At 45.3% G+C, this 23,461-nt stretch overlaps 1 protein-coding gene and 1 long non-coding RNA gene across 2 annotated transcripts in view; one reads left to right on the top strand and one right to left on the bottom strand.

Moving 5' to 3' along the window:
• Positions 1-3,301: 3,301 nt before the first annotated feature.
• Positions 3,302-9,495, bottom strand: LOC140730185 (uncharacterized). Its single transcript, XR_012099523.1, has 2 exons — positions 8,395-9,495; positions 3,302-8,019 (listed from the first exon to the last, which is right to left on the bottom strand). It is a non-coding gene; the product is annotated as an uncharacterized lncRNA (long non-coding RNA).
• Positions 9,496-9,606: 111 nt separating this feature from the next.
• preb (prolactin regulatory element binding) overlaps positions 9,607-23,461 on the top strand; it is a 60,767-nt gene continuing 46,912 nt past the window's right edge. Inside the window, exon 1 of the mRNA XM_073050335.1 lies at positions 9,607-9,869. Coding sequence (XP_072906436.1) covers positions 9,738-9,869 — 132 coding nt within the window. The 5' untranslated portion in view covers positions 9,607-9,737. The remainder of the gene's footprint in view (positions 9,870-23,461) is intronic.

The raw sequence follows: 23,461 nt of genomic DNA, 5'->3' as shown, positions 1-23,461 counted from the left end.
TTCTTGTGGGCAGATTTGTGAGAACATTTGGGGAGGGGTGAAATTAATTTGGTAGTGGGATGGAAACCAGATTGTCAGTGCTGAGAATAGGATAGTTGGTACACAATTTGACAGAGTGTGCAGTGAGACTTTGAGGAAGGACAGGCAGACGAAAGGGCAAAATTGCAGTTACTGGGATAAATACATCAAAGTACATATATGTCACCATTTACGACCTTGAGATTCATTTTCTTGAAGTGTAAAATGGGGCAAAATTAAAAAGGGAGATGAATACAAGACCAAAGATGTCTGTGCAGTAATGTAGATGAACTTCTAGTACATTTGGGAATTGGGAACAGATGTTCTCAGGGAAATGTACAGAAGAAATGTGGCAGATGTTCAGGGGATATTTGCATGGAGTTCTGCATAGTTGCGTTCCAATGAGACAGGGAAAGGATGGTAGGGTACAAAGGCTGTAATAAATCAGGTCAAGAAGAGAAGAGCTTATGAAAGGTTCAAAAAAACTAGGTAATGTTAGAGATCTAGAAGATTATAAGGCTAGCAGGAAGGAGTTTAAAACTGAAATTAGGAGAGCCAAAAGGGCTATGAGAAGGGCTTGGGAGACAGGATTAAGAAAAACCCAAGGCATTCTACAAATATGTGAAGAGCCAGAGGATAAGACGTGAGAGAATAGGACTAAACAAGTGTGACAATGGAAAAGTGTGTGTGGAACCAGAGGAGACAGCGGATGTACTTAATGAATACTTTGCTTCAGTATTCACTATGGAAAAGGATCTTGGTGATTGTAGGGATGACTTGCAGTGGACTGAAAAACTTGAGCATGTAGACATTAAGGAAGAGGATGTGCTGGAGCTTTTGGAAAGCATTAAGTTGGATAAGTCACCAGGACCAGACCAGATGTACCACAGGCCACTGTGGGAGGCAATGGAGGAGATTGCTGAGCCTCTGGCAATGATCTTTGCATCATCAATGAGGACAGGAGAGGTTCCAAAGGATTGGAGGGTTTCAGATGTTGTTCCATTTTTCAAGAAAGGGAGTACAGATAGCCTAGGGAATTATAGACTGATGAGTCTTACTTCAGTGGTTAGTAAATGGATGGAGAAGATCCTGAGAGGCAGGATTTATGAATATTTGGAGAGGCATTATATGATTGGGAATATCAGCATGGCTTTGTCAAAGGCAGGTCGTGCCTTACGAACCTGACTGAATTTTCTGAGGATGTGACTAAATGCATTGATGAAGGTAGAGTAGTAGATGTAGTGTATATTTATTTCAGCAAGTCATTTGACAAGGTACCCCATGCAAGGCTTATTGAGAAAGTAGGGAGGCAAGGGAACCGAGAGGACATTGCTTTGTGGATCCAGAACTGGCTTGGCCACAGAAGGAAAACAGTGGTTGTAGACTGGCCATATTCTGCATGGAGGTCAGTGACCAGTGGTGTGCCTCAGGGATCTGTTCTGGGACCCTTACTCTTTGTGATTTTTATAAATGACCTGGATGAGGAAGTGGAGGGATGGATTAGTAAATTCACTGATGACACAAAGGTTGGGGGTGTTGTGGTTCGTGTGGAGGGCTGTCAGATGTTACAGCGGGACATTGATAGGATGCAAAACTGGGCTGAGAAGTGGCAGGAGTTCAACCCAGATAAGTGTGAGGAGGTTCATTTTGGTAGGTAAAATATGATGGCAGAATATAGTATTAATGCTAAGACTCTTAGCAGTGTGGAGGATCAGAGGGATCTTGGGGTCTGAGTCCATCGGCCACTCAAAGCTGCTGCACTGTTTGTAACTGATTTTTCTATTGCCCATGGTGGGTTAAGTGACTGTAAAAGAGGGGTAATCTTGCAGCTATATAGGATCCTGGTCAGACCCCACTTGGAGTGCTGTGCTCAGTTCTGGTTGCCTCACTACAGGAAGGATGTGGAAACCATAGAAAGGGTGCAGAGGAGATTTACAAGGATGTTGCCTGGATTGGGGAGCATGCCTTATGAAAATAGGTTGAGTGAACTATGCCTTTTTACCTTGGAGCAACAGACGATGAGAGGTGACCTCATCGAGGTGTACAAGATGATGAGAGGCATTGATCGTGTGGATAGTCAGAGGCTTTTTCCCGGGTCTGAAATGGCTAGCACAAGAGGGCACAGTTTTAAGGTGCTTGGAAGTAAGTACAGAGGAGATTTCAGGAGTAAGTTTTTTTATGCAGAGAGTCGTGAGTGCAGGGAATGGGCTGCCAGCGATGGTGCTGGAGGTGGACATGATAGGGTCTCAGACATCCCACCCTGCAAAAACTCATTTCAGGGAGGTAGCACCAATACTTGAGCAGCCTTCCCTGTGCTTAGCCTTCCTAATATGTTGGGGTCTCTAAAAGAAATAAAAGCATGTTTTATCCATATTATGTTGTCTTATGCAGAAAATGTGACATTAAAATATGTACTTATATTATCATGGAGTCATTTTTTTTTATTCTCTTACAACTTTAAGCAAGTCTACAAGGAGTTTGGCCTCATCACGGAGGAAATCAATAGAGTAGCTCCTTAGCAGCTAGCTTAAATAATGTTAACTATGCTAATGAACAAATGACACCTGTTAAACTCACCTCAACATGTCTTTTACAGTCACTTAACCACCATGGGCAATAGAAAAGTCAGTTACAAACAGTGCCGCGAGCAACAATCGGTTTCTGGGATATTGTATATAATCTGCGGGCTTCAGGGAGCTGCTATCAATATGCGGGAGACTCCTGGAACTTCCGGGAGAGGTGGAATGTCTGGGATCTTTTAAGAGACTCCTGGATAATTACATGGAGTTTAGAAAAATAGGCTATGGGTAATCGTAGGTAATTTCTATGGTAGGGACATGTTAGGCACAGCTTTGTGGGCCGAAGGGCCTGTATAGTGCTGCAGGTTTTCTATGCTTCTATGACATACTTTGTACCAAAAAGACTGGCAAGTAGGCAGAAGGGGCACTGTGACTCTGTTCGTTAAAAAATGAAGTCAGAAGGAAGAGGTAATATAGAATCGATAGATCTGCAATTTCTTTTGGGTACAGCTAAAAAACTACAAGAGTAAAAAGACCCTGATGGGAGTTGTATAGAGGCTGCAAGACTGTAGTCAGGATGTGGGCTACAAATGATAAAGACAGATAGAAAAGGCATGTTAAAAAGGGCAATGTTATGCTTGTCGCGGGGGATTTCATTGGGGTGAATTAATAGATTGAAGTGTTGATCTGACAGCTTGAGGGAGTCTAGTGGTCCTGGTGTGTCAGAAACGAGCCACGCTCCCGAATAATGGCTTCAAGACAAATTCAAGGAAACAAAGTTTATTAACAGTTCTGCAGAGCTGGGCCCCTTCAGAGAAGGGAACCCTGAACCTTACAGGGCAGCAGGTTTTATCCTTCTTCCCTACCACCCCTCCTCCCTGACTCGGGAGGTACACAGTGTTTTCCCATTCCATATTTGGAGTTGTTTTTTTTACACGTTTCTGTAAAACAATAGTCCATATCTCAGGACTTCAATGATTCCACAAACAGTTAATTTTGTCAAGGCTTCTGCATTCATAATTAGATCACACTTGTTTACAGACTTTAACCCAGACATAATTAAATCACATTTGTCCCTAAACATAATTAAATCACAGTTGTCCCTAGACATAATTAAATCACATTTGTCCTTTGACTTTAACCCGGACCTGTCAGAAATGCACATCTTAATTTTGAATCTTACAATACCACCCTTTTTCTTTTTAAGATGTGCGTTTCAGCTAGCATTTCTCTCACTCCCAGGGGGCCCACTTTCTTCTTTAATAGCATAAGTTTTAGCTCGTTTGTCCCATGATGGGATATTGCTACTGCCTGGAGCTGGAATATACTGCGCCTGATCAGTGTTCGTATACAAGGAATCAAACACGGCAAAAGTAAGAGAATCATTAGACCCCCGCCTGCTACTAGGAGAGCGGTGCGCCACCAACTACCTCCCAGTAGCCCATCTAGCCAACTCATGTTCCCCAGGGATCTCCAGGTTTGTACTGGCACGTGGGCCAGTTTCCGAATTTTGTCGGATATTTTTAACACGGCCTTTCCACTGTCGTCTATCTTAAGGCAACAGTTTGTAAGATTGAACTTCCCACATACCCCGCCTTCAGAGGCCAATAGGTAATCCACAGCCAGCCTGTTCTGGTATATTGCTGTTCGCATCTGACTCTGCTGTTTTGCCAACAGCTCCAATGCCAGTGCCGTTTGATTGGTTATCACTCCCACCACCGCCTGCAGTCTAATAATTCGGTTTAACATGTAGACAGGAGTGCGATACCCCCACGACCCATCCTGGGCCCAGGTCGCTGGCCCATAGTATTCAATGATGCGAGCTGGTGGCCCCTCATCACCCCACTTGCCCACCTTTATCTCCCGTGTTTCTCTCCTTAATGAATCAAACAGCTTAATTCCCAGCTTCCGGTCACCCTCCTGATGCAGGAGGAAGAACTCCGGTCTTTCCTGGGACAGCTGAGACTTCTCATGGTCCCCCCCGTCCCATGTATCCTTTATTATAGACTTGGTAATAAGGTTTACTATTCTCCCAACATGTTTCTCTCTTGCTTAGATCATAGCATCGATCATTCACATGCGAGTGGGACACAAATGATCCTGGGAACACCCTCTGCCCCACTCGTACCACGGTTCTGCATTTGTCACATTTCCCTTCAATTTCCCCGACATATAGAATCAAATATATTACAGTCAATAATGTTACAGTCCACATAGAGTTCATTTTTGCTGCCTTTTTAGCCTCACCACCATCGGTTCTTCACCGGGAACACAGGTCCACTCAGTGCGGCTTTCGGGCTTCACCGGTCCTTTTACCCTGGATGCGTGTGTCCACCCTTTTTCTTTTGTCCGTACAGCTGCCTCTGTTGTTAGCAGGACCTGGAAAGGGCCTTCCCACTGTGGCTGTAACCTCTCCGGCTTCCAGGTCCTTACCAGAACCCAATCTCCAGGCACGATCTGATGTAAAGCAAAATCGAGCAACGGAGTCTGGGCCAAGAGACCCTTTTTCCACAGTTCTGCAAAGGAACGGGACAGTGCCAGTAAATAGTCCCTTACAAAGATATCACCCCCTTGTAGCGTGGGGTACCCTTCCACCTTATTCCAATACGGGAATCCGAACAACATCTCATATGGGGATATTCCTATGTCCTTGCGGGGCGCTGTTCGTATTCTTAAAAGGGCAATAGGGAGACACTTAGTCCATGGTAGTTTGGTTTCTAACATCAACTTGGTCAGTTGTGCCTTTAGGGTGCTGTTCATTCGTTCTACTCTTCCCGAACTCTGGGGATGCCACGGGGTATGGTACTTCCATTCGATATCAAGTGCATCGCAAATTAACTGGTGCGTATCTCCTTCTTGGTACGTGGTAGTGACATTCCCGTTATTCCAGCTATCCTTTCTGGGGTAATGCATCGCTGTCCTTTACTGACCCAGTGTCCCAGATACCTTACTTCCTTTTCTACAAATTGTAACTTTTTCTTTGAGACCTGTAGCCCCTGCTTCCCCAGGAAGTTCAGTAGTCTGATGGTGTCTTCCTGCACCCCTTCCTGTGTTGGCCCGGATAGTAATAGATTGTCCACATACTGTAGCAGTTGGCTCTCTGGAGCACATTGGAATTCTGCTAGTACTTGCTCCAAGACCTGCCCAAATAGGTTAGGTGATTCGGTGAACCCCTGTGGCAGGACCGTCCACCGGAGTTGTCTTTTCCGCCCCGTCGTAGGATTTTCCCATTTGAACGCAAACATGTCACGACTGCTCTCTTCTAGCGGGCAACTCCAGAAGGCATCTTTTAGATCTATTACACTGAACCATTCATGGTCAGGGGAGATCTTACTCATCAGTGTGTAAGGGTTGGGCACTACCGGGTATCGGGTTTGGACTACTGCATTTAGGCCCCGCAGGTCTTGTACCATCAGATAAGTCCCATCTGGCTTTCGCACCGGGAGTATTGGGGTATTATACGGTGACATACATTCCTTCAGTAGTCCGTCAGCGATCAGTCCTTCAATCACCAGCTGCAGCCCTTTTCTTCCTTCCATTGAAATAGGGTACTGTTTTCTCCGTACTGGCGAACTGTTAGGTAATAGTGAGATTTGCAAGGGGGGACGTTCAAACCCCCCCGGTTCCCTTCCTGGTACCATACCTCCGGGCTTATTTTCCTATCGTCTTCTTCCCTGAGGGCAAACAGCTATACCATTATCTTCCCGTTCCTGGGCACAGTCCCGATGCCTAGCCTGACTTGCAGATCCCGCCCGAGCAGGTTGAATCTCACAGAGGGTAACAAAAGTAGGTCCTGTCCCGTTACCCTATCCTCATGTTCAATTTTCACGTTTTCTATAACAGGTACTTGTATTATTTTGCCTCCAATACCGGATACTCCCATTACCTTTGTTCCGGTTCGGGCGCCGGGAGGTATCTGGATTACGCTAGATCTTTCGGCACCCGAATCTACCACAAAGGTTGTATCTGACCCTTGGGGACCTACTTTTAAATTTACCAGGGGTTCCTGCCGATAATTCATCCCCAAGGGGTGGAACCCCCGACCTCCCTAGTCTTCATCCTCCATCATAGTGTACGAGCGCACTTCCCGTCGGTATCTGGGGCACTCGCGCCTGAAGTGTCCCTCTTCGTTGCAGTGAAAACATCTTAAAGCCTTCCTTAGCCCTCCTCCTTGCTCCTGGCTACTACCTCGATCCAACCATGGTCCCTGTCTCTCTCTCTCTACTATCTGTGGTTACTTGTCGCACTGTCTGGACCATTATTCTTGCCGTCTTCTTTTGTTTCTCTTCATCCCTTCTTACAAACACTTTCTGTGCCTCCCTAAGTAGTTCACTTAAGGGTTTAGTATTCCAATCTTCTAGTTTTTCCAGTTTTTTCTTATATCTGGCCATGCTTTCGATACAAATTCAACACGAATCAGCTGTTGGCCAACCTCTGTCTCAGGGTCTTCGATTTGCGGAGCGGTAGGGGGCACATATGGGGCGGCAGGTGGTCGAGCACCTCCCATGTATTCTTTTTCTGTCCCCCTTCATTTATCGTTTTCAATTTATAACTATTTGTCGTTGGTAACCAGCATAGGGCATAATCACTTTCTTCGGGTTTAACGTTAGGTTTTGAATTCACGTACAGATTAAGGGTTTGTTGTACCCAATCCTCGCTAGACCCGAACTTAGGCCATCACACAGCCGACCCTTGGATCGGCTGGCGGGACCAGAATTCACAGTACTGTGTCATTTTTTTCTTTGACTTCCCTTTTCGCCTCCCATAATCCCAATTTTCTAACATCCGTCCCAACGGACTATCAGGGGGTACCCCGGGGTATTTTTCATCATTGGCGCCTGGATTTCCTTTACCCTTTTCTCTCTTAGACCCCTTATTCCCCATCTCGAGGACTTGCTCGGTTCCAATCCACCCGCAGGCACCCCGTAATTCCACAATTCTCGTGCACTACGTCTCTGCAGGAATTTAATTTGAATGTGACCCACCTAGCTTGGTCACTCCTGTCCAATTCCGGAACCTGTATTCCCGCGATCGCCCAGGAATTCACCTGCAGGCACCCCACAGTTCCACAATTCTCGTGTACTACGTCTCTACAGGAAGAATCACTTGCAGGAACCCCGCAGTTCCACAATTCTCGTGTACTACGTCTCTACAGGAGAAATCACCTGCAGGAACCCCGCAGTTCCACGATTCTTGTGTACTACGTCTCTACAGGAATTCAATTTCTTACCTGGGTCCTGTGCACAGAAATTACTCGATCGCTCACTGTCTCAACTGCCTCGACAACCCCTCTTTGTTTCCTTGAGTCCGCCGGATATCACTCGCTCAAGCCGCGCGGGGCGACGAGCACGGAATCAGGGACTGCCGAACTCGGCAGGGTGCACCTTCTCCGATGTCCTTCCTTGCCCCCCTCATGGCTGGAGTGTGGATCCCGGACGAGCGCCCCAAGTTGTCAGAAACGAGCCACGCTCCCGAATAATGGCTTCAAGACAAATTCAAGGAAACAAAGTTTATTAACAGTTCTGCAGAGCTGGGCCCCATTCAGAGAAGGGAACCCTGAACCTTACAGGGCAGCAGGTTTTATCCTTCTTCCTTACCACCCCTCCTCCCTGACTCGGGAGGTACACAGTGTTTTCCCATTCCATATTTGGAGTTTTTTTTACACGTTTCTGTAAAACAATAGTCCATATCTCAGGACTTCAATGATTCCACAAACAGTTAATTTTGTCAAGGCTTCTGCATTCATAATTAGATCACACTTGTTTACAGACTTTAACCCAGACATAATTAAATCACATTTGTCCTTTGACTTTAACCCGGACCTGTCAGAAACGCACATCTTAATTTTGAATCTTACATGGTGCGTTGTGTCCTCAAAGATGACAGTGAGACAAACAGTTCATGAGCAGGGTGGGTGGGATCCTCCATGATAGTGTTGGCCTTTTTCCAGCACCTTTCTATATATATGTCCTTAATGGTGGGTAGGCAGGTGCAGATGATGAGTTGGGCATTTTTGACTACCCATTGCAGAACCTTACTGTCCACCAGAGCAGTTTCCACACTAAGCAGTGATACAGCTCTTTAGGGTGCTCTTAACAGTGTATCTGTCGAATGATCTGGATATCGATGTGTGCACAGTCCAGCTCTTTAGCCTCCTTAGAAAATAGAGGCGTTGGTGAGCTTTCTTGACCGTGGAGTCAAAAAAGCTGTTTTTAAACGTGGTGGTACATGTTTTCAGTCTGCTGATGAAGGTCTTGGCCCGAAATCTCGACTTTGGTGTTACCTGAGCTGCTGAGATCGTTTTACCAGTTTGCGTATCAGACATGGTGGTACCGGTGCTCTGCACAGACAGGCATCCATTTCTCCCACTACACCCAGACCCCGTGCCCCGGAAACACATGGCGATGATTTCCGCTATTCCGCTCACAAAAATGGTATCAGTTCCATGTGCCGTAAGGAAATAGATGAGTTCCTCCTGCGTGTTTTTTTGTTGTTGTTTTCTAATAATTTCTTATTTGCAGTATCATGCGTCTATGGCGAGCCTCTTATCCCGTGTCAGTCACCAATTCCACCCCACCCGCCTCGCACAGATGGCCACAGATATTCCTGCAGATTACAAACAAAAGAAAATCCAAGCAACGCACACAAAATGCTGGAGGAACTCAGCAGGCCAGGCAGCATCTATGGAAAGAAGTACAGACAGACGACGATTCGATGCCTCGGCAGGGCTGCGTGTGTTGCTCAGATTTCCAGCATCTGCAGATTGTCTCTTGTTTGTGATTCCGCAGATGCTGGTTTCTGCCCTTTATTTTTAAAAGTCCTGATGGGGTCCTGACCCAAAAGGTAGATTGATGATTCCTATCCAAAGATGCTGTCTGACCTGCTGACATCCTCCCACCGCCCCTACCCCACACAGACATGGCATCTGTTCGTCACTGCCCCGCACAGTTATGGCGGCAATCATAACTGTGCCCCGATTAGACATGGCACCGACTTCCCTCTTCCCCACTGCCCCGCACAAGCATGGCAGCCGTCCCTGTGCCCCTCTGAGGCGGAGCAGGTAAGAACTCCGCCTCCCGGTTGTCACCTTTGTCGCTCGGTGCTGATGTGTCTGCTGTCCGGTTTGAAGGAAGCCCTGGTGTTTAAGCTACAGGCCTAGGACGGCGAGGCGGAGGCAGGGCCTACTCTTTTCCGGCGGTGATGGGCCGCCGAGGTGCCGCGGAGTTGTATCGCGCGCCTTTCCCGCTCTACACGGTCAGTGTCCCGCGGGCCGACCTGGTGGTGACCGCGGGCGGAGGAGGTGCCTCTAAAACCGGCATCAGCAATGGAGTGGTAAGTGAAGCGAGGCTCAGCGGCTCCAAGCCCTGAACAACCCAGGCCAAGGGACGTCCTTCTGTCCCAAACGGCGGTGCGTCTCTAGCTGTCATGTACTTAATGGGCCGAACGATCTCCATTGTCAGGCGCACTCGAACAGAGAATATCTGGACTTTTGGATATTTATAGCTTAGGTGACTACAGAGGCAAGAGAGAGGAGCTGGCCGAAGTTGATTGGCAGGGGACACGAACATGGATGACAACAAAGCAGCAATGCTGGAGTTTCTCGGAGTAATTCGGAAGGCGCAGGATCGGTTTATCTGAAGAAGCCATTCCAAAGGGAGGATGCGGCAACGGTGGGAAAACGGGAGTCCACGAAAGCAATAAAATCAAAAGAGATAGTATACAATATGGCAAAAAATAGTGGGAGGATTGGGAAGCTTTTAAAAACGAACAGAAGGCAACTAAATGTTCAGCAGAGAAAGTATGAAGGAGATGAGTTTGTTTGGAATTATAGTATTGAAGTCAGAGCCCAAGTCAATAAATAATAGTCTGTCTTAGGTATCTTTTGTTATCTGGATGTCCTAGGAATGATAGCATGCAGTCAGACTGATAGGAAATAATTGCAGCCAGCAGGGCGAGTACCAGTGCATTAATGATGTAAAATCAAAAAGGGTAGCAAATATACTTCAATATATGCTTCTGATTCAGAGAATCAGAAATGAAGTGGATGATCTTGTTGCACTATTACAGATTGTCAGGTATGATGTTGTGACCATCACTGAATCGTGGCTGAAGGATGGTTGTAGTTGGGAACTGAATGTCCAGGGTTACAGTTGTATCAGAGGGGGAGGAAGTTTGGTAGAGGGAATGGCATCAAATCAGTAGAAATATGTGAATGGGATCCTAAGATGTTGAATCCTTATGGGTTGAGTTAAGTAACTGCAAGGGTAAAAGGCAATTATATACAGGCCTCAACCTCCATATGTGGACCACAGGTTTCAACAGGAAATAGAAAAGTTGTGTCAAAAGAGCAATGTTATGATAGTCACGGGAGATTTCGGCATGCACGTTCGATAGCCCTGGGTTTGTACCTACTGGAATTTAGAAAGGTGGAGCCAGGGAATCTCACTGAAACCTTTTGAATGTTGAAAGGCCTAGACAGAGTAGATGTGGAAAAGATGTTTCCCATGGTGAGGAAGTCAAGAGGGCACAGCCTCAGGATAGAGAGGTGTCCAGTTAAAACAGAGATGCAGAGAACTTCCATTTGCCAGAGGGTGGTGAATTTATTACCACAGGCATTTGTGGAGGTCAGGTCACTGGGGGAATTTAAGGCTGAGCTTGATGGGTTTTTGATTAGACATGGCATCAAAGGTTATAGGGAGAATGCTGGGGAGTGGGGCGGATGAGAAGAAAAAGTGATTAGCCATGATTAAATAGCAGAGCAGACTCAATGGGCCAAAGGCTTAATTCTGCTCTGGTGTCTTGTGGTCTTATGTTCTAAGCAAGGATTGGAGAGACACGAGTCATGCTGAGGCAGATGGGATTAGTGTAAATTGGCATCATGCTCACACAGTGCAAAAACCACACTTGAAAGATATTTGGCTAGATACGTGGTGAGAAAAGGTTCACAAAAAGTTTAAACTAGATTTACAGAGGTGGGAACAGAATTGAAGAGGCAGAGGATAGGGCGGTTCGCACACAAGTAGAGACAGTTCGTAGGGAGTTTGTGAGGAAGGATAGGCAGATGGTAGAGCAAAGAGGCACTCAGCCAGATTACATGAGATGTGTCTATTTTAATGCAAAGAGTATCAAAAGCAAAACGGATGAAATTAAGGCATGGATCAATACAAGGAATTATGACATTGTGGCCATTATAGAAACTTGAATGTCCCAGGGGCAGGAAAGGCTGCTGAGTGTGTTGGGCTTCAGATGTTTCAAAAGGGACAGGGAGAGAGGCAAAAGAGGTGGGGGCGTGGCATTGCTAATCAGGGATAGTATTAACGGCAGCAGAAAAGGAGGAAGTCATGGAGGGATTGTCTACTGTTGTTGTGATGGATGATTTTAACTTTCCTAATATTAACTGGCATCTCCTTGGAGCAAGGGGTTTTGATGGGGTGAGTTTGCTAGGTGTGTTTAGAAAGGTTTCCTGACGCAATATCTCCCATTACTACTATAACATTGCCCTTTTGACTCACCTTTTCAATTTCCTGTTGAAATCTGTGGCCCACCTCCCAGCCACTGCCATCAGGGAACTTTTACCCTTGCAGTTTCTTAACTCAACCCTCAAGGAATCACTGTTTCCTGACGTAATGTGTAGATAAGCCAACTAGAGCAGAGGCTGTACTTGATCTGGTATTGGGAAATGAATCTGGTCAGGTGTCAGATCTCTCAGTGGGAGAACATTTTGGAGGTAGTGATCACACCTCTATCTCCTTCATCGTAGCGCTGGAGAGGGACAGGAGTGAACAATTTAGGGAAAAAAATTAATTGGGGTAGGGGGAAATATGATGCTATCAGGCAGGAACTTGGAAGCTAAAATTGGGAGCAGATGTTCTCAGGAAAATGCATGGCAGAAATATGGCAAATATTCATGTTTGAATAAGTATGTTTCATTGAGGCAGGGAAAGGATGGTAGGGTTTAAGAACCATGGTATACAAAGGATGTAGAAAATCTAGTTAAGAAGTAAAGTAAAGCTAATGAAAGGTTCAAGAAACTAGTTACTGTTAGAGCTCTAGAAAATTAGGTTGCCAGGAAGGAACTTAAGAATGAAATTTAGAGACCTAGAAGGGGCCACAAGAAGGCCTTGGCGAGTAGGATTAAGGAAAACTTCAAGGTATACACATGAGCAAGAGAATGAGCCATGTGAGAATAGGGCCAATCAGGCCAATCATGACACTGGAAATGTGTGCATGGAGTCGGAGGAGGTAGCAGAGGTAGTTAATGAATACTTTGCTTCAGTATTCACTAGGGAAAAGAACCTTGGCAATTGTAGGGACGACTTACTGCGGACTGAAACGCTTGAGCATATAGATGTTAAGAAAGAGAATGTGCTGGAGCTTTTGAAAATCATCAAGTTAGGTAAGTCACCGGGTCAGGATGTGATGTACCCCAACTACTGTGGGATGCTAGGGAGGAGATTGCTGAGTCTCTGGTGATGATCTTTGCATCATCAATAGGGATGGGAGAAGTACTGGAGGATTGGAAGGTTGCAAATATTGATCCTTTGTCAAGAAAGGGAGTAGAGATAACCCAGGAAATTGTAGACCAGTGCCTCTTATTTCAGTGGTTGGCAAGTTGTTGGAGAAGAGCCTGAGAGGCGGGTTTATGAGCATTTGAAGGGACATCATCTGATTAAGGATAGTCAGCATGGCTTTGTCAAGGACAGGCCATGCCTTATGAGCCTGATTGAATTCTTTGAGGATGTAACAAAACACATATATGAAGGTAGAGCAGCAAATGGAGTGAATATGGATTTCAGTAAGATTTGATAAGGTTCCCCATGCAAAGCTCATTCAGAAAGTACTGAAGCATGTGAGCCAAGGGGACCTTGCTTTGTGGATCCAGAAATGGCTTGCCCACAGAAGGCGAAGGGTGGTTGTAGATGGTTGGTATTCTGCATGGAGGGTGGTGACCAGTGGTATTCTGCAGGAATCTGTTCTGGGATCCTTCCTCTTTGTGATTTTTATAAATGACCTGAATGAGGAAATAGAAGGGTATGTTAGTAAGTTTGTTGATGACATAAATGTTCGGGGTGCTGTGGATAGTGTGGAGGGTTGTCAGAGGTTACAGTGCAATATTGATAGGGTGTAGAACTGGGCTGAGAAGTGGCAGATGGAGTTCAACCCAGATAAATGTGAAGTGGTTCATTTTGGAAGGCCAAATTTGAAGACAGAATATAACATTAATGATACGACTCTTGGCAGTGTAGAGGATCAGAGAGATCTCGGGGTCTGTGTCCATAGGGTGCTCAAAGCTGCTGCACAGGTTGACAGTGTTGTTAAGAAAGCGCATGGTGTAATGGCCTTCATCAACTGTGGGATTGAGTTCAAGAGCCGTGAGGTAATGTTACAGCGATATAAGACTTTAGTTAGACTCCATTTGGAGCGTTCAGTTCTGTGTCACCTCACCACAGGAAGGATGTGGATATTTAAGAGAGAGTGCAGAGGAAATTTATCAGGATGTTGCCTGGATTGGAGAGCGTGCCTTTTAAGAATAGGTTGAGTGAACTCTGCCTTTTCTCCTTGGAGTGATGGAGGATGAGAGGTGATCTGATGGAGGTGTAGAAGATGAGTGACATTGATCCAGGGCTTTTCCCCAGGGCTGAAATGGCTAACACAAGGGGGCATGGTTTTAAGGTGCTTGGAGGTAGGTACAGAGGGGATGTTGGGGTAAATTTTTCACACTGAGTGCTGGGTGCGTAGGAGGCACTGCCAGTAACAGTGATTGAGACGGATACAACAGAATATTTTAGGAGACTTCGATAGGTATATTATGCTTAGAAAAATAGAGTTATGTGGTAAGGAAATTCTAGGCAGCTTCTGGAGTAGGTTATATGGTGGGCACAACATTGTGGGCTGAAGGGCCTGTAATGTGCTGTACATTTCTATGTTATAACACCTTTAGACAGGGGAGCAGAATTAGGGCATTCAGCCCATTGTGTCCAATCCCTCATGGCTGATTTATTATCCTTCTCAACCCCATTCTGTTGCCTTCTCTCCGTAACCTTTGATGCCCTAGTTATCAACCTCTGCCATAAATACACCCAATGACTTGCCATTCATTGCTGTCTGTGGCAATGAATTCCACAGGTTCATCACCCTCTGGCTCAAGATATTCCTCCTCATCTCTGTTCTAAATGGATGTCCCTCTATTCTGAAGCTGTATCCTTTGGTTTTAGACTGCCCCACTAGAGAAAACATCTTCTCCACATACTCTCTATCTAGGCTTTTTACTATTCGAAAGGTTGGTCAAATGCAGGTGAATGAATCTAGCGTAGATGGGGAAACACGAGGAAATCTACAGATGCTGGAAATTTGAACAACACACACAAAATGCTGGTGGAACACAGCAGGCCAGGCAACATTTATAGGGAGAAGCGCTGTCGACGTTTCGGGCCGAGACCCTTCGTCAGGACTAGGGTGTGGGCGAAGAGGAATAAAGCTGAGGCACTTACTGAGGACAGAGCTCTCTGCCTCAGAGAGTTGAAGGTCGGAGGGAATGGTAAAGACCCGGTACGGATGAGAGATGGAATCGGGGGGGGGGGGGGGGGGGGGGGAAGGCTGGTAGTGTCAGTGGAGAAGGAAGGGTTGGGGTGAGAGGAAGATGGAGCCTCTGAGGACCCAGGAGCTGGCGATGGGATCTGAGGGAGAGGGGATTTCAGAGTGGTGGTGGGGGAAGGGGAGACGGGAGTCACAATCGCAGCATGTGAAGACCCGGCCTGGAGTTCAAGGCTGGAGTCGCAGTTGATGGTTGCGCAATCGCTTTGAAGCTGTCCACAGTCGTTGGAACCTGCGTTGATGGTGCTGGAGTCCGGATTTTCAATATGCCTTGGGTTGCTGGGGCAGCTGAGATCGACGGCCGGGCCCGGGGCTGCGATACGAAGTCCATGCTCTGGGGTCTGCAGATGGAAGATCTTGCGATCCTTTCAGGACGTGATAAAGTCAAAGAAACGGTGATTGCACGCATGGATCCGACGGAGGATGAAATAACAGACAGGTCCATTGCAAACGGAGAAAAAGGTGTCCCGGAGGCGTGGAAGGGATTGTGATAGGGACGCCAGGTACCTTCTCATGGCGGAGAGTGTCGCCCTCAGAGCTTGACAGGAGAAACAACGGGAGGCAGTCAATTAAATGTGAGTACCTGGGATCCTCAGAAGGTCCAAATTGAGAAGCTCGAAAACGGATCCTGAAGCCAACTGGAGTCAGTTGGTGGTGGAGACACGTTCCAAGGAAGGATATATGGCTGTAATAGCGGGTCTGGATCAAAATATGATTGAAGTGTTGAAGGGCTGAAGGAATTATAGATGGGGAGTAGCAAGAGAGGGTTTCACTGAACTCCCGTCGAAGAGAAGATTTAAACTTCTTCAGTGTAGGCATCACTGGCAGAGGCTTCAAAGAGCAAACACGAGGAAATCTGCAGATGCTGGAAATTCAAACAACACACACAAAATGCTGGTGGAACGCAGCAGGCCAGGCAGCATCTATAGGGAGAAGCACTGTCGACATTTCAGGCCGAGACGTCGACAGCGCTTCTCCCTATAGATGCTGCCTGGCCTGCTGTGTTTCACCAGCATTTTGTGTGTGTTGTAGCGTAGATGGGGACCTTGTTTAGTATGGATGAGTTGGGGCAAAAGGTCTGTTTCCATGTTGTAGAATTCTGTGAACCCTATGACAGACAAACATGTAGCCAAAGGGACTGTTCCTGTGCTGTTATGTGTTTATTTTAAAATGTGTGGAATTGAAAATACTTTTCGGCTCAAGCTTTGTATACCTGACCAGGCTTATTTTCTAGTCCTTCCTATTCCCTAGTCAGTCTATTTATTGATTGTTTCAAGTATTACAGTGATTTGGTAGGTAATCGATTAGTTGCAGATGTGGTGAAGAAATGACAGATATTGTTTAATCCGAACAAATGTGAGGTGTTGCACTTTGAGAGGTCACGTATAAGGGGAACATACAGAGTAAATGGCAGGACTTGTAAGAGTATAGACTCACAGAGAGATGTTGGTGTCCAAGTCACTAGCTCTCTCTGGCAAAAAGGGATATGGGATTCTCGCCTTCATCAGTGTGAGCACTGAGTTAAGTCACGTTACAGCTGTATCTGTTTTGTATACCCTCCCCGTACATCTGGCCCATTGAGCCTGCACTGCTGTTCAATAAGATCATGGTTAATCTGGCCATGGACTCATCTCTACCTACCTGCCTTTTGCCCATAACCCTTAATTCCTCTACTGTGCAAAAATTTATCCACCTTTGTCTTACATATATTTACTGAGGTAGCCGCCACTGTAATACTGGGCAGAGAATTGCATAAATTCACCACTCTCTGGGAAAAGCAGTTCCTCCTCATCTCCATCCTAAATCTACACCCCCCCCCCCAAATCTTGAGGCTATGTCCCCTAGTCCTTGTCTCACTTACCAGTAGAAACAACTTTCCTGCCTCTGCCTTATCTATCACTTTCATAATTTTATATGTTTATATAAGATCCCCTCTCATTCTCTTCTGAATTCCAGCGAGTACTGTCCCAGCTGACTCAAATCTCCTCAAGTTTAACGCCCTCATCTCTGGAGTCAACCTGATGAACCTCCTATGCACTGCCTTCAAAGCCAGTATATCCTTCCTCAGGTAAGGAGACCAGAACTGCCACAGTACTCCAGGTGCGGCCTCACCAGTACTCTGTACATTAGCAGCATAACCTCCCTGCTCATAAATTCACTCCATCTAGCAATGAAGGCCAATGTTCCATTTGTCTTCCTGATAGCCTGCTGCATCTGCAAACCAACCTTTTGTGATTCATGCACAAGCACTCTCAAGTCCCTCTGCACAGCAGCATGGTGCAGTTTTTTTTACCATTTAAAGAATAATCTACTCTTTCATTTTTCCTTCCAAATTGGATGACCTCGTATTTACCAACATTGTACTCCATCTGCCAGTCCCTTACCCACTCACGTAACCTATCTATATCTCTCTGCAGACTCTCCATATCTTCTGCACAATTTGTTCTTCCACTCAATTTAGCATCATCAGCAAATGTAGACACTCGATCCCCTCTTCCAGATCATTAATGTATATCGTGAACAGTTGTGGGTCCAGCACCGACCCTTGTGGCACACCGCTCACCACTGATTGCTAACCAGAGTAACACCCATGTATCCCAACTCTCTGCTTTATACTAGTTAACCAATCCTTTATCCATGCTAATACATTACCCCCAACTCTGTGCATCCTTATCTAATGGATTAGCCTTTTACGTGGCACCTTATTGAACACCACCTGGAAATAAAAATAAATAACATCCATCTGTTCCCCTCTATCCACTGCGCTCGTTATATCTTCAAAGAGCTCCAGTAAGTTTGTCAAACAGGACCTGCCTTTGCTGAATTCATGCTGTGTCTGCCTGATGGATCCATTTCTTTCCAGATGCCTTGCTATTTCTTCTTTAATGATAACTTCAAGCACTTTCCCAACTACAGATGTTAAACTAACTGGTTTATTGTTACCTGCCTTTTGCCTACATCAGTTTTTGAACAGTGGCATGATATTTGCTATCTTCCATTCCACTGGGACCTGGCCAGAGTCCAGAGAATTTTGGTAAATTATCACCAAGACCTCAATTATAACCTCTGCCATTTCTTTCAGCAACTTGAAATGCATTCCATCAGGACCAGGGGACTTATCTATCTTCACGCCCACAAGTTTGCTCAGCACCACCTCTTTAATGATAGCTTTTGTATCGAGGTCCTCACTTCCTGTCGCATCCATAGCATCTCTCTTTGGCATGTTAGACATGTCTTCCACCGTGAAAACTGACACAAAAGTCATTCAAAGCCTCAGCCATTTCTTCATTATCCAATATCAATTCCCCCTTCTCATCTTCCAAGGGACCGACATTCACTTCAGCCACCCTTTTCCACTTTATATACTGTAATTATAAAAACTTCTACTATCCGTTTTTATATTTTGTGCTAGTTTATTTTCATAATCTCTCCCCTTTATTGCTTGCTTGGTGGTACTTTTTTGCTTTTAAACGTTTTCCCAATCTTCTAGTTTTCCACTACTTGGTGTTTTTGAATGCACAAGCTTTTAGTTTGATGCTTCCTTTAATTTCTAGGGTTGGCGCTCCTCACCCTTACTGTCCTTGCTTTTAATTGGAATATGCTTTTGTTGAACACTGTGAAAAATCTCTTTGAAAGTCTTCCACTGTTCCTCAACCATCCCACCATATAGCCGGTGTTCCAGTCTACACTAGCCAAATTCCCCCTCATCCCATTGTAGTCTCCATTGTTTAGGCACAATATACTGGTTTTCGATCGAACTATTCTACCCTCTATTTGTACGAGAAACTCAATCGTGCTGTAATCACTCTTTCAAAGAGGATCCCTAACTACAAGATTGCTAATTTTACCTGTCTCATTGCACAGCACCAGATCTAAGATGACACATTCCCTTGTAAGTTCAGTAATATGCTGTTCAAAAAAGCCATCATGGATGCATTCTATGAAGTCCTCCTCAAGACTGCCTTGACCAACTTGATTCACCCAATCTATGTGCAAGTTAAATTCCCCCACAATAACTGCAGTTCCATTCTTACATGCCTCAGATATTTCTCTGTTTATTTCCTGTGCCACTGTAATGTTATTATTCGATGGCCAATAGACAACTCCTACCGGTGATTTTTTTTCCTTTTACCATTCCTAATGTCTACTCATTTGGATTCAACATTCTGCTCCTTAGATGTTGTATCGTCTCTATCACCCTGATCTTGTCACTAAATCATTAAACCCCTTTATACTGATTTGTGTCTCAAGTTCACTAACCTTATTTCAAATACTACGGGTGTTCAGATAAAGTGTCCTTACACTCATTGTGCTTTTAACATCTTGTAATTTTTTTTACTCTTTTGCACTTGACTTTTCTTCACTCCACTCTTACTTTTTTTTTATCTTTTGCTTTTTCTTTTACTTTATCCACACTTCTCTTTCGTATTTTATCCATACTTCTCCCCTCTACTATTTAGTTTAAAGCCCTATCCACAGCCCTAATAATGTGATTCACTAGGATCCAGGTCCCATCACAGTTCAGGTGGAGTCCGTCCCTTTGGAACAGCTCCCTCCCTCCCAATACTGGTGCCAGTTTCCCATTAATTCAAACCTACTTCTCCCGCATCAATCCTTGAGCCACACATTTAACTCTCTGATCTTCTTGACCCTATGGCAATTTGCACATGGCTCAGGTAGTAATCTACAGATTGCCACCTTTTTTGGTTCTGCTTTTTAATTTAGTCCCAAGCTGTTCAAATTCCCTCAGCAGAACCTCTTTCCTCATTCTACCCATGTCACTGGTACCCACATGGACCACGACAACTGGATCTTTCCCCTCCCACTGCAGATTCCTCTGCTGGTCAGATAAATGTCCTGAACCCAGGCACCAGGCAGGTAACACAGCATTTGGGAGAACTCTGACTATTCCCCTGACTACAGTATCCCCAATTATCACTAGATTTCTCTTCTTTCTGCTCCCCCCTCCCCGAATGGTTCGCTGAACTACAGTGCCAGAGTTATGTTGTTCATCCTTCCTACAGCCACACAGGGAGTAGGAATCTCAGACCTACAACACGCTGGAGGAACTCAGCAGGTCGGGCAGCATCTGTGGAAACAAGCAGTCAACGTTTCGGGCTGAGACCCTTGGTCAGGACCAAAACGTTGATTGCTCGTTTCCACAGATGCTGCCCGACCTGCTGTGTTCCTCCAGCTTGTTGTACATGTTGCTTTGACCCCAGCATCTGCAGTGTACTTCGTGTTTAAGAATCTCAGACCTGTTGGACAAGCTGTTGGATCCCACTACCCATCTCACTCACAGTCTCACCCTCTTGTCCTTGACAACAGACCAAATCTGAGGCAGTTAATCTAACGTGTGTGACTCCCTCATGAAACAGAGAATCCAGGTAACTCTCCCCCTCCCTGATGTGCCACAGTGTTTGAAGCTCAGATTCCAGGACACCAACTTTGAGCCTGAGTTCCTCGAGCAGCAAACACGTGCTGCAGATGTGATCACCCGGAACCACAATGGGGTCCACCAGGAACCACATCATGTGGCTACAGCATATCACTTGATACTGCATCATCCCTACTTTATTTAATTAGCTGTGATTTAGTGAGTTTTTAATTCAACCACTCACACAGCAGCCGCTTTGCTTTGACCCTGCTTTACTTATATTTGCTCCTGCTAATGAATTGCAAATTGATTGGTCCACCACTAATACGCTGAGCTTTGTGAAACGCTCCTTTTTTAAACTCTTCTCCCTGATGTGTGTGAGCCCCCTCCTCCCCCCCTCCCCCACCCTCTCCCAACCTCTCCCCACCTCGCCCCTCGATTGGACTCGGCATCAAAGGTTACAGGGAGAAGGCTGAGGAATTGGTTTGAGGAAGGGGAAAAGCAATCAGCCATGATTGAATGTTGGAGCAGACTTGATGGGCCAAATGGTCTAATTCTGCTCCTGTGTCTTATGGTGTTATGAGATCTGGGTGGTGGCAAGGAGTTCAGTAGTATATGTATTAGGGGAAGAAGCTGTTTTCCATTCTAATATTCCTCCTAATGCTACGGTACTTCCTGCATGATGGTATGGAGTCAGAGATTGTTGGACCAATGGGAGGGATCATTGACAATGCTAAGGGCCCTGTGTATGCAGCACTCCTGATAAATATCTTTGATGTCTCGGTTTGCAGATGGTTGGTGGTGTTGTGGATCACATAGAAGGTTGTTGCAGGTTATTAAAGGACATTGATAGGCTCCAGATAGAAAAGAGAAATGCCAGACGGACTTCATTCCGGAAAAGGAGTTACACTTTGGAAGATCAAACCAAAGGCAGAGTATAGGGACAATTTCAGGACTCTTAGCAGTGTGGAGGAACAGAGGGATCTTGGGGTCCAGATCCATAGATTCTTCAAAGTTTCTGTGCAGGTTATAGGATTGTTAAGAGGACGTATGGTTTGTTGACCTTCATTAGTCGGGAAATTGAGTTTAAGAGCTGCGAGATAATGTTGCAACTCTGGAAGATCAGAATGATAATCCATGATCGGAGATGAAAGAGATCTTAAATGCATTTTTTTGCATCTGTATTTACTGAGGAGATGGACAGAGTCTATCAAAATGAGGTAAGTGGCATCAACTTTCATGGTCCCTCTAGATTACAGAGGAGAAGGTATTTGATATCCTGAGGCAAATCAGAATCAGACTTTAATCGCCAAGTACCTATGCACATACAAGGAATTTACTTCCGGCAGATGTTGTCTCTCTGTTCATAACAATAGTGAATAGTGCTCAGAGTGAATAATCCCCAAGGACTGACAAGATGTTCCCTCTGCCTCTATGGGAGGCAAGTGCAGAAATTACTGAGGCCCTGGCAGAGACATTTAAATCATGCTTAGTAATAGAAGTACCAGAGGACTGGAGGATAACCAATGCTCTTCCACTGTTTAAAAGAATTATAGGCCAGTGACTATAATATATGAGTATTTGGATAGACTTGGACTGATTAAGGATAGTCAGCATGGCTTTGAGTGTGGTAGGTCATGTCTAACCAGTCTTTTAAAGTTTTTTGAGGAAGATAGCAGGAAAGTGGATGAAGGCAAGGCAGTGTATGTTGTCTACATGGACTTTAGTAAGGATTTGACAAGGTCCCGCATGGGAGGTTGGTCAAGAAGGTTCAGTTGCTCGGCATTAAAGCTGTGGTCATAAATTGGATTAGACATTGGCTTTGTGGGAGAAGCCAGAGAGTGGTAGTAGACGGTTGCCACTAGCGGAGTGCCACAGGGACCAGTACTGGGTCCATTGTTATTTGTCATCTGTATTAATGATCTGGATGATAATGTGGTTAACTGGATCAGCATATTTGCAGATGACACCAAGATTGGGGGTGTAGTGGACAAAGTTCAAAATTACATTTATTATCAGAGTACGTAGAGTTACCACATGCAACCCCGATATTCTTTTCCTGCAGGCCAAACTTAGCAAATCTATAGAAGAGTAACTGTAAACATTAGGAACTGTTAACTGTAAACAAACTGTAAATGCAGATGGAAATACACAGCAATAAATAACTAGCATGAAATAGTCCTTAAATGAGTGTAGCTGTCCCCTTTTGTCAAGAGCCTGATGGTAGAAACTGAACCTGGTGGTGTGAACCATGAAGCACCTGTGTCTTCTACTTTATGATAGTTGTGAGAAAAGGGCACGACCTGGCTGGTGAGGATCTTAATGATTGATGCTGCTTTTCTACAACTAAATGTATGCTAAATGGTTGGGAACATGAGAGGGAAACTTCTTTGGTCAGAGGGTCATGAGAGCATGGAATGAGCTGCCAGCACAAGTTGTGCATGTGACTCGATTTCAGTGTTTAAGTGATGTTTGGATAGGTGTAGCTCAATGGGAGTAGGCAGTTTAAATGGTTTTGGCATCTACTAGATGGGCTGAGGGGTCTGTTTCTATGCTGAACTATTCTATGTCTCTATAACTCTACAAAACCCTGGTTAGGCCACACTCAAAGTATTGTATTCTGTTCTGGTCACCTCATTATAGGAAAGATATGGGAGGTTTAGAGAGGGTGTAGAGGAAATATGCCAGGATGCCCGTCTGGATTGAAGAGCATGTCTTATGAGGATATGCCAGCTGAGCTAGGGCTTTTCTTTCTGGAACAAAGAGGATAAGAAGTGATGATAGAAGTGTATAAGATTATGAGAGGTGTAGATAGAGTGGACAGCAAACTCCTTTTTCTCAGGGTGACACTAGCCAATTCTAGAGGACATCCTTTTACAATGATGGGAGGAAAGTATAGAGAGGATGTCAGAGAAAGTTTTTTTTCTAACACAGAGTGTTGGGTGCTTGGAAT

The sequence above is a fragment of the Hemitrygon akajei genome, chromosome 7, assembly GCF_048418815.1.
Source record: "Hemitrygon akajei chromosome 7, sHemAka1.3, whole genome shotgun sequence".
In the NCBI taxonomy this organism is placed as follows: Eukaryota; Metazoa; Chordata; class Chondrichthyes; order Myliobatiformes; family Dasyatidae; genus Hemitrygon; species Hemitrygon akajei.
This window is presented reverse-complemented; position numbering and strand designations above follow the sequence as displayed.